At 44.3% G+C, this 12,113-nt stretch overlaps 1 protein-coding gene across 2 annotated transcripts in view; it reads right to left on the minus strand.

The window, feature by feature from the left end:
• The window catches only part of SPTBN5 (spectrin beta, non-erythrocytic 5), a gene marked incomplete at its 5' end in the record, with an annotated part of 114,041 nt that overhangs the window by 54,797 nt on the left and 47,131 nt on the right, over positions 1 to 12,113 (minus strand). For both annotated transcript variants that reach the window (XM_079964222.1, XM_079964223.1), the window contains 5 exons: positions 6,117 to 6,266; positions 6,591 to 6,794; positions 8,065 to 8,244; positions 8,645 to 8,755; positions 10,914 to 11,028. In XM_079964222.1, coding sequence (XP_079820348.1) covers positions 6,117 to 6,266; positions 6,591 to 6,794; positions 8,065 to 8,244; positions 8,645 to 8,755; positions 10,914 to 11,028 — 760 coding nt within the window. The remainder of the gene's footprint in view (positions 1 to 6,116; positions 6,267 to 6,590; positions 6,795 to 8,064; positions 8,245 to 8,644; positions 8,756 to 10,913; positions 11,029 to 12,113) is intronic.

Here is a 12,113-nt window from a genome sequence, read left to right on the forward strand (position 1 = left end):
CAAACACACACAAATATTTTTCACTTAAAACTCATATTTTTGGGTCGTTCTTACAACCCACATTTGTTTTGTTCCTGGTGAAAGCTAGAAGAAGTAAAATTCAAGCAGCAATTGACAAGTTAGCATCTAAAATTAGGAACACAGACAAACCTATCTAAAGAAAGGAATGAATCTGCCCCCACAGTCTCACTGTTCATAGGAAGAAACTCCACTTTAGGAAAACAAAACAGAATTACATTGGGTCGCCTTCTTCACCGCTACCAGAAAAAAGCAACAGCAACAAAGAACAACAGTTGAACAGATACTAAATTCAATCTAAACATAAAAAATCACGGTTATGCTTGTTTTCATAGGTTTCTAAAATGGAATGGAAATCTTCACCACTCTCCGCCCAGCTCCAAAGGAAGCAATTTTTACAGAGATAGATGGACACCATGCACTCTCACCAGTTCTGTGGGATGCTGTACGCGCCTGCATGTTTGTCACAAGTGTATCTTGATCCGCATTCCTTATAGCGTTTGGCTCCTTAGAAGGTTTTGACTGTGAATTCGCATCATATTGTTGCAAAGGTTGGAATTCAGGACAGCAAACAGGGTTTATTGACAGTGAGAAGCCAGAGCCAATATAATCTGTCTGGAACGCTGGAACACCTGTGTTTGAACCTGATGCTCTGATGAAGACTGAAGGAGCTGGGCTTTTCCTGAATTCCTTTATCACTTGAATAGGGAAGGATGTCCAAGGGGTGGCAAGTATAAGGGTTATTTTGGAAACCTTATGGCAATCTGGAATTATCCTAGTGCTGGAGGTCCTCCCAAACTCTTTGCTGGTTGAATGACGGTTCTGAAAGACAACCAAATCAGGCTCTAAATGTGCATTTGCAACAGTCCTTTTCCCAACAGGATTATCTCCTTTAGACACTGTAGTTGGAGATAACCATATCTCTCTGGAAACTGTTTGCTGGGGAAGACCAGGGCACTTAGCCGTGGAGGTGACATGGAGCTGTGTAATCTGAAGATCTGCAGAGCTTCTTGAGGGGATGGCTTGATGGGTCACATGAGGACCTGTTGCAAGACTGGAAGATGCTGACGACATGTTTTTTTGACGAGGTAAAAAAAGACTGGAATAACCATGGCTGCTCATTTGAGAAGCAGTCCTAAATGGCTTTACTGCTATACTGCAAGTTGAAATATAAAGCTTTACTGAAGCATGGAGATCTGGAAGCTGACCTTTGCAGGGACTGTAACCATGCTGTACTGGCAGCTCTGAACTACAAGGTGTCAGAGCTGTATGTAGCTTTTTGCTCTGAGATGGAATTGCACATAGAGAAACATCCAGATGTGAAGTCCAACATGGCAGAGCTCTGGAAGCAGCAGCAGGTGGGAAAGGTACTGCAAACTGCATGGAACCAGTGTGATCAGGAGAAGAATGACAAGCACTCCAGTCGCATCCTGAGCACTGCTTGCTGGAGATGAGCGATGACTGGGCACTAGCACTGCTGTAACCATTGTACTGAGGATCTCTGTGAAGTGCAGGGCATGCCGACTTGATGCCAGAAGGATTAACACAACTGTTGTCTTTCCTGAAACCATTCCCCTTATCTGTATGTGCCAAGACTATATCCAGCCTTGAGCTGTAAACCTCAGAAGATAGCGAGTGAGATGGTGAGATGTCATTTCTTAGCAAGGTATCTGCGGGTGATGAATGAGTTGGAAAATACCAGGCTGAGTCTGATAAAATTGCTGCTGGTGGCATCCTCTGGAAAGAGCTGCCCCAGACAGCTGATTTGGGGGCCAGCGACGGGGTCACTTGACTGGAAGACAACATAACTTCCACAGTTGAAATATAGATGGGTGTGGTCGAAGTCTTGCTGCAATGGTCCGGGCATGACATCCTGCAGTTTTAATCCTAAATTCGGAAGACCAAAGCTGGAGACGCTTCTGTGCTCTGTATTTTAAAACACACTTTTCATCCTTTTTCTGTTGGCACTGGAAATTTCCATTCTCTCTTGAGTGTGAAGGAGAGGTGAAGAGCAAATAAATATTTCTCCAAAAAAAGAAGTGATACAGAATGAAGAAGGAGAAGCAGTATTCCTTCAGCACAACTGGCAGTATTTATCCTTTCTGCAGCATGTCAAGAGAGTGCAGGAAGCAGACAGAGAGATGAACGAGAATGAGTCTCTAAACTAGTAGCGATGAGGCAGAAGTCAAACCAGAAATGCTATCCAAAGATGGATGCTGACCTTATTACAATTTCTCCAGATAAACGGATTAAGCGCCTAGCTCACCAGCACTTCCATTGCCTTGAGAACAGCAGATTGTAATGTGCTCTGCTGTTGTTAAAAGCAAGAGAGCTGTATTCCTCTCCCTCTCTCAGTCGCTGCCTATCTGCACTCAGAATAGCAAGATCTCTGTTTAACAGGTCGTAGAAGAATTTCCTACAACCGTTCCAAGTAATGGCACACCAGAAAGCCAGTAATAAAAAAGATAGATGTTTGCCTAATTTCCTCCATATGTGCTCTTATTTACTTTAGAACTAAGCAATCCTAGGCTAAACCTTGCTGAAATCCTTCGAAGGCTTAAGTAACTTGGATGTAACCTAAGATGCTGGCACATAGTCAATGCCGTCACACTGGCACAGGGAACGAATGGGGAAAAGTTCTCTTTCAGAATACTGCTGAATGCTTTTCACTATACACCACAGCAGGGGTAGCCTCTGTATCAAGGTATGCACAGCACGGCCCATGTGCAAAATGATGAACAGCTTGGGCTCTGCTTGTATCTACAGTGATTATTAAAAAAAAACCCCTATTCACATTCATGTGACTGTGTTTGTGACACCATCAACACCCCCCTACCAAATATACAGAGAATGACACATTGCACACTGCCGAGTCAGAATGTTTTTCAAAAAGAGGATCGCTTGAGCCAACCAAAACTATCAACCTTTCTGCTAAAAGTAACTAGGAAGTTCCACCTGAAGCCTTTGTGGATGCAGTGAGAAAATGCAAATATTTAAATGCAACTTGGTCCTTCTAATGTGGGGTGGGGGCAGGGTGGGGTGGGAGGAGTCAAGGTCATATAACCAGGACTGGTTCCCCTTCCCCCAATTTCAGTTGTGCAAGAACATATTTTTTTACTTGGCAAATGTCTGGCATCCTGAGAATGCAGTCCTAGTGAAGTCTCAAAGGAGAGCAGTGTGAGAGCAAGGCTAGGACATCATACCTTCTCATTACTCCTCATCAGTTCCTTTCACCAGTCTTGGAGCATGTTATGTAGCTAACCGCTGCTATCAGTTTGAATAGCTGCTTCCTTCCCAAAGTAAGTAGCAGTTTGGGGGGATTCTTGTCAGGAAGGAAAAGGTTAATCCTCATCTAACTGGGTGGTTATCCTAACCCAGACAGATGGCCCCGAGGCTCTATAAAACAATAATCTCAGGGTGGCAAGGTCCCCACGAGAGAGACGGGAAGCACAACTCAGCAAGTCTAATGTCTAGCATAGGGTTCTCTACATAATGTAGCAAATAATAGCATTAGTATCATGGGGGGTTCCAATCCAATTCAAAAGTTCAGGTTTGTAAAATGAAAATAAAATAATAAACCTGACAGAGGCAGTGTTGCAGCTATCAAACCATCTTGTGATGAGATCCTCACGATAAGACTAGACTGAGCAGACCGATCTGGGTCATGATCCAAACTGAATTTGGTGAGCCCTCTTTAGCATCCAAGCTCTATAAACTCCTCATCATTCCCTAGGCAGAGGTAGAGCTAATGGAAAAGTAGGGTTTTAAGTGATACACCATATGTTCATTGCATTTTGCAGCAAAGGCCCAACATGGTGAGTTGTATTAACATGGCATCAATGGCATGAGTATGTTAAATACATTAGCAACAGAATAAATAGATGAGAATGCGGAAAAAACATGGCATCGGTGAGCAAATGCCCTATTACATCCTTAGTACGTAACTGTTTAGGAACTTTCCACAAAACGTTCCACACTTATGAGTCTGGAATGTGCAAAAGCTTCTCTAAGAAATGTTTCTTGCTTTATCAAAACTGTTTTCGCTTCCTCTGAAATTCCTCAGATGTTTCGCCTGAGGGGAAAACTTCACTTTGAACCTAGTGAAAACTTTTACGTACAGATGTAGTAGGTTTCAAAGTCACCACCCACTGTGAATCATAAAATTGTACATTTTATCTAATAAACACTCTGCATTTGAAGGTAAGTCCTTGGCTAAGCCTGATCAGTAAATGCCGATTAGTGTGACACCATTAATATATCTATTTTTATGCACACCTTCTCTTAATATATGTATTTTTGTAAACATTGTTTGGTTGGAGAACTTCATTGAAACATTTGGATAAGTGCAAATTTCAAAGGACAGCTGTGTTTTGCTTCTCATATTGCTTGGGAAAGTCTGAATTTGATACATTTGCCTCTAAATGCAATCTGAATTAATTTTCTCTCCCCCATTCCCTAGAGACAGTCTGCCCTTAACCATCACTGGGATGCTGTTTCTGCTAAGGCAAGGTTTGGGAAAATGTGGTCCTCCAGAAGTTGCTGGACTACAAGGTGTATTATCTCTGACCATGCTGGTTGGGGTTGATGGAACTGCACTCCAAAAACATTTGGAGGGCTGCAGGCTCCGCATAACTTTCTAAGGGCTGAGAAAAGGCAAGGAGCAGTGGGGCTCATGCAGCCCAACCAGAAGCATCTGGTGAAACATGGGTGGTTTCCTATTCTTTCCCTGGCAGAGCCCTGCAGCCACTGCTGGGCCACTTCCACTACAGATGATGTGAGCTGGAATCAACAGGATTCCCTAGGCAGCTTCATCTGAAGCTTAGTCCTCTGAGGTTCCAGTGGCTCCTCTGTTTCAGGGACAAGGACTTGATTTCAGTTGTATGCATAGGCACAACATAAGGTATTATGCTTAGGAATTGGAGCCTTGACCCATTCCTTCTAGGGATGGTGCTACTGGGTGAGGCAACTGCTGCCTGTCAGATTCAACATTTCCAGAGTTGTAGTTTCCTGAGGCATAAATGCCCCAAGCTTTATGCTAAAGGCAAAGGGGCCCTCAAGACCCCTGCTGCCCAGGAGGACTGCCTGCTGAGGGCCTGAAGGGCCCTGCCCTTGCCTCTCTCCACCTGGCTTGGGGCGGGGCTTGCCAGGCTTCACAAGGACTGCGGTTGCTGCTCAACAGAGAGGGCTCCTCTTTTAAATTGTTTTTAATTTTTATCTGTGTTGTTTTAAATGAGACTATCTTGGCTGTGAGCCCTGGAAGACCTGCACCCTGCCTTGCTGGCCCTTTCCCATCTGGCCTGGGAGAGTGGAGTGCTGACTGACTCCAGCTACAAAAGCTGAGGCTGTTAAACAGATTCTTGGGCTGGAGTATTGTTTACGGGGAGTTGAGAGAGCTTGTTGCTGTTACTGATATTGTATCTTTAGTTTTAGATCTTATGATTTACGTGGAAATCGTTTCCATTTGGTTGTGTACTTTTTGATGTGTTTTGTTTATTGTTTATGACTTCTGTTATGTTTATAATTATGTAAATATTGTCATGTTGTAAGCCGCCTTGAGCATAGTTTCAACTATGGAAAGTTGGCATACAAATAAAATGATGATGATGACTAGGCATTGTTATTGGTGCTCATGGTGCCTTGGTCAGTGGAGGTGCACTAGGGATGGGGAACTTCTGGGATGGGGAACTTCTGGCCTCCCTTTTGGCCCACTAGGCTATTTGGGGCAAGTGATGATTGAAAGATGAGCAGCCCTGTCCACCTGCCAGGGGTGTGGAGATCTGACCCTCTGGCCAGAAGAGGTTCCTCACCTCTGAGGTAAGCCATAGCCATTGTGGATAGCCATTGATAGCCTTATCTTCTTTTAAAGTCATCCAAGTTAGTGACCATCCCTACTTCTCAATGGAGTGGATTCCATAGTTTAATTATGCACTGTGTGACTGATTTGTTAAGTCTTTCAGATACCACGAGATTCTGCTGTTTTATGTCCAACATTGCCACCACAAGCATGTTTGTGTGTGTATGTATATACAAGGGAGATGACAAGGCTTGCCTCATCCAGCTCTTCTTTGCATCCCATCAAACTGCCACCGTTTACCTACCTCTTGTGAGTTTGAGATATTTTCTAGGTGCTCACAGTCCCTGTAAAACATCTGCAGAAGGTGGATCTTCTCCAGCCATTCCTTCTTCTCTGCCCACTTGTGGTACACGTTGTCCTTTTCTTCCAACAGTGCCTGCAATGTGCCTTGGATCTGATATAAGAAAACAACAGAAAATGTCCATGATAATCCACAAAACAGTGTGAGTGATGCTTGTTATGTGTCAGACTTGGCTATGCTACTAGGGCTCAAGATTTTTATAAAAAGGAAACAACTCTCTGTTTTCACAAACCTGGATCTGGATATGTTTCAGTAACCCATTTTTCCTCTGAGGAACATTCAGTCATTATGATTATATCTTCACTGATGGTTTAATTGCAGCACATATACAAAAGGGATAACTGGTTAGGAAGGCAACCTCTAGAAACACTGGGGAGCAATGTGCATTGATGATGAGTCCACATTATGCCTACGTACGTCTTTCGTTGGCATTTTCTGTTCCAGCAGCAGTTCTTGTCCCAGCTGTAGCACACATTCATACATGTCATCACGGGCCTCAATCTCTGCCAACAGCTGCTGGTGCTGAGTCAGCTTCAGGTCACTAGTAGATATGTCTCGAATTTTGTCCTCCATCATCATTTCTCTCATCATTTCTGATGCCCAGGAGGAATAGTCTCGTGCCTGAAAGCCAAGACAAAAAAGTAAAAGATGAAGGCCAAGGATTATGGATTGTATCCACCTGTGCCATGCTCAGACCCACTGAAAACAATGGGAGTATCTGAAGTCCATTGATTTTAATGGGTCTACTCCCAAGTAGGATTTAACCACTATAGCTTGGATTGGCAATGTTGAATAAATGGATGGGAAATGAAAATGACAGCTAGAATAAGCCACCTGTGGCTGCTTGTGGCACTGATGAGTTCATAGCCTGCTGCTGGGAACAGACATCCCATTCTTTACATGGAACTTTTGTGGTCACTCTGTTTTGCTCAAAGTATGCTCTTGCAGTTTCTCTGAAGCCAGAACTAGGAAGGGGTGTCCCTAGACTTTTTACAGATAAACACCAATGTTAATGTCATGACGTGCTATTCCACAGAACACACATCTTGCTAAACAATATGCAAGAAGTGCATCTCTGTATTTTTACAGTGATATTCTGGGATTTTCTGTTTGCAGTTGTGGGAATAGATAATCCAGTTTTCTTTTCTGATCCACTTAAAATTTCTAGGAGATGACTTTTGCTCCATGAAAATTGTTTGTCCATCGGTTTCTTTCTCTGTATACATATGAATGTGTGTTCTCTACTGATTGCCACTGGTGTGCAACCTTTGACTGCCTGTCTAACACTTGCATGTTATTCTCAGAGGCCAAACACTGCATTTCCTTTGCTATAGAGCATACACCAGTGCTTTTTATTTTTATTTTAAAGAAAAAAGTGGTGATACACACCAGGAAGTTGTTACAATAAGTACCACACTTTTAACATTTGAAAAAAGTGCCGTACTGCATATCCTTGAGTACCCCCAGAAAAAAAGCATTGAGCATCATTGATATAAGCATGTATAGGCCTCATGATCTTCTCTGTCCCCTAAAGTAAGCCTTACATGTCTCCTAATGCAGATTACAGTGGTACCTTGGGTTAAGAACTTAATTCGTTCTGGAGGTCCGTTCTTAACCTGGAACGGTTCTTAACACTTTAGCTAATGGGGCCTCCTGCTGTTGCCACTGTTCTCATCCTGAAGCAAAGTTCTTAACCTGAGGTACTATTTCTGGGTCAGCGGAGTCTGTAACCTGAAGCGTCTGTAACCCGAGGTACCACTGTACTGCATTAGATATATTAATACACCCACCTATTAACTCTGTGAAATCAGGTTTTTTGTGTGTGATTGAGAAGTGTGGAAAGAGTCTGATGAAAGATTGACTTCAATTTCTACCAAACTGAAATGCTCACCTGTGTTTGAAAGTGGTACAGTCTGCAGGCTTGTTCCAACTGCTCCCTGCATTGCTCCACTTTGCACCGCAAGGACTCCCAGTTCTCTACCACTGCCTGCTGCTTTTCTTGTATCTCCTGCATTTGACCTTCGGAGCACCGGCAAAGCACGCCATCTGCAGCATCAATCAGTTCTTGCAGCTGCAAAAAAAGAATAAGGAGGATGCCTTAGCACATGCACAGGAAGGGAGGGCACCAGAGAGTCTCATACTCAGCCTTCTTGAAAAACCTAACCTAATAACACGATATGAAATCATATTGTGGAGAAGTGGGTAACTCCCCCCCCCAAAGTGTTTTTATTCTAGTTTCACAACAAGAAATTCAATAAACTCAATGGTGACATTGATCTGATGAAAATAAAAAAGCAGTAGTTTTGTCATGCAAATGGGAAGATAGACAATCAGATTTTTTTATATATTTTTTTGCAAATGTCTAGTTATTGTTTTGGAATGAACCATCTTACAAGATAATGAGCAAATTATGAGATGCCAGAAGGGGCTTTGGCTTCCAATTGCCATCTGTGAACTGCTATGTATCTTACCTGTTGCTCATTCCCAGACAGTTCATGCTCGAGGGTTGCAAGTTTGCGTAGCTGGGACTGTACACCACCCAGGTCTCTAGCAATGTCATCAGGGATGGCCTTGGACTTCTCCTAGTGAAATAATATGGGGAAGCTTGCCGTTAATGGGTTGATTACTTGAAACAAAGTGTAAATATATTATTGTTATTTCATTCACAAATCACTTCCTATGAAGCATCTTGAAGCAATTTCAGAATGCACTAGACACACATATAAAACAATTATATAGATAAAATCAATTCCAAATAGAATAGAGATAAAAATCTGCACAGGTGCCGAAAAGAGAATGGGAGGGAGTTTCAAAGGGGAAGGGCCATCAAACTAATTCATCATCCCTGCATTGTACAGATTGAGTCTCCTGATGAGATGGTGTCCAAAGGAGGCCCCCCCGCACAGTGGCGTCACAACAGGGGGGCGTGGGGGGCAGTACAACCTGGGTTCCATGTCTGCGGGGGTGACAAGAAGTCACCCCGTAGGGGCTTGCGGTGGTGCAAGCAGCCATCGCGCCGCCACAGCCACATGTGGAGGATCCTATGTTTGCAACTGCAGCCGCGAGCAGAGGATCGTGGCGCCGGTGGCAAACCGCTAAGCACAGCGCATGTGCGCCATTGCACGCATGCACTGTACATAGCAACGCCACACATGTGTTGTATAGCAGTTTGCCGCTGGCGCCGCTCCAGCACTGTACAGACAGTGCCAGGATCCTCTGCTTGCGGCTGTGGCGGCAACGGAGGGATCCTGGCACCGTCTGTACGGCGCTGGAATGGCGCCGGCGGCAAACCGCTATACAGCGCATGTGTGGCATCACTACGTACGGCGCATGCATCATATATAGAGCGATGCCGCACATGCGTCCTATGTAGCGATGCCCGCCCCAGGTATGACAACACTTTCCTTTGCCCCTGCTCCCTCATGCAGTGTACATCAACCAGTTTGCTATGTAAGGGATGAGACAATCTTATTGGTCCCAAATAGTATAGGGAAATGCAAAGCTAAGCCACAGTATATGTGTCAGAACAGTCAGGTGTACTTATGCACATATTGTTCCCATTCACATATAGTATGGAGGCTGGAGGCTGGGTTGTGTGCCTGTTTTTTCCCCATAAAGGGAAGCACACTGATGAGGAGAGCTAAACTCTTCCCACCTTGCCTCACAGCACCCCATTGCATAAAACACTTTGTTCCCCAGCCCAGCCCTATTGCTGGAATTGAGCCAGTCTGAACGAGGTTAGGGAGGGGAGAGTTCAGCACCTTCATCCAGGCAAACCAATTACCAAGCTTGGGATGTGCATGGAGCAAGTGTGAGAGTAAATAGCTTATTTATATTTAGTTTATTGACTGCTGTTTTTCTGTTTTGCTTTTACATGTTTATGGCCTATCTAGCTATCTATCATCATCATCATCATCTGTCATCATCTATCATCTATCTATCTATATCATACTGTAATTTTACATTTTGTTGCTGTTACTGTCATGGCCTGGTTGGACGCAGAGGGAGGAACCAGCTGGGGAACCATCAAGGGAAGAAAGCTCAGAGCCCAGGACAACAATGCGTGGTCAGAGGGAGAAGACTGGGAAGAGGAGGTGTCAGAAGCTGAAGAGGTAACAGGGCTTAGTGAGCTGGGAGCGTCTGTGGCAGAGAGTAGCTCAGAATCAGAGGCAGAAGCTGAAGCAGCAGGAGGGTGGGATGAGGGAGGCCAAGAGGCAGAGATGAGTCAGGCTGCTTAAGAGTCTGAGGTGCCTCTCCCTCCTGCTGTGGCAAGCTCCCCTCCCTGCTTGTTTCCCAGAACAAGGAGGCATGAAAAGGGTGGAAAGGTTGGCTGCATGCAGGCACAGTCTCCAATTGCTTGGAAAAAGCCCTGGAGAAGAGGGGACTTAGACGGCCATGAAGAGATGGGGACTTTCAGTCTTGACTGATTTTCATGGAGGAAGACCACCAGGCATGAACTGCTCTGCTCACTAGGCCTGACATGTCTGTCCGTCCATGTCTGTGGAGATTGTGTTTTTGCTAATAAAGAGTTAACTCCATTTTTGAACTGTGTGATTTCTGACCAGCACACTCCTGTGACAGTTACCCATATAGAGTGCCAAGTATGGGAAGGCCAGGATAGATTATGCTAATACATATACATAACACTCTTCTCTTCACACCTAATGTGGCCCTCATAGGACACAGTAGATGGGCAGAAACAAAATACCCAATCCATATATTTTCCAGCATGATTATAACCTCAGTGTGGACAAGGGCTTCCATCAGGTCTTGCAGACACTTGTGTATTGACTCAGCATCTTGTAGTCGTTCGCCTTGAAACTTTATCATCTCCAGCAATTCATCCCAATTGTTCCTGATGAGGGAAACAGGTTGAAAAACGTGAAATGGAACCAGTGCTGGTTCTAGTTGTTTATGCATGCTGAAAGCATCTTTAGACAACTTAAAATATTGTCGATCCCAGGCTCATGGCTTAGCAGTTCCACAACAAACACATGTTATAATCCAGCAATGGGGATCTGTCAATGGGCCAGCTCCTTATCTCCTCTCCTCATAACTATATCAGATGATATAAATACACCTTGCATCATAATTATATCAGGTGATGGTCACTGAGACTTCACAGCAGCATGCAGGATTGCAAACAGACCTGCGTGGTGCTTTGAAGTGCCACTGATTAGTAGGCTTGAAGTCATCACCTATGAGGTGATGGGCAGTGACTTTAAGCCTGCTTTTTGCAAGGAATGACTACGTGATTGGGTTCCTCATGGGGAACTCCACTGCACAGCTGATCCAGCCACATCTCTGCTTGCCCCACACCTGACATCACATATGATGTCAGGTGTGGGATAAATGGGTGTGGTTTGGGGGAAAACAGCCTCATGGGCCAAATTGGCCCATGGTCTGGAGGTTCTCGACTTTTACTATGAACCATAAGACAAGCCTTGGTTGGTTACAGTTCATGGTTTGTCTGGAGATATTTAAACCATGAGCCTGAGTTTGAACAACATGTTAAGTTAAACTATGGCTTAGTGCAGCAGCAGAAAGGCTAGAGGAAGAAAGCAGCCATGGTTTCCTCTCACCCATACCCATGTCCCGAGTGTTTCCATTTTTCCTTGTTTGTGCTAAGCCATTGCTTGGCTTAGTGTTACATGAAAACTGAGCTGGTATGCATAGTTTTGTACAGTATCTATTGCTTGCTTTTCCTCTAAAGAAGAAGTCCCAAACAATGGAACCTTTCTTCAAGGTAACACAGTTAGCTAGGAAAGGTCCAGCCTCCAACAGCTGTAGCTAGTTCTGTCCTTCTTTACCGCTTCCTGTTCCTAGGCATAAAGTGGTCTTGGGAAGAAGACTCCCTTCCACTGTTGTCTTAGAGGACAAGGCCAGTCTCCTATGCACACAACTCTAAAGGGTCAATGAAACACTTCTTTGGAATGGTCA

The sequence above is a fragment of the Podarcis cretensis genome, assembly GCF_951804945.1.
Source record: "Podarcis cretensis genome assembly, chromosome: 1".
Taxonomy (NCBI): domain Eukaryota; kingdom Metazoa; phylum Chordata; class Lepidosauria; order Squamata; family Lacertidae; genus Podarcis; species Podarcis cretensis.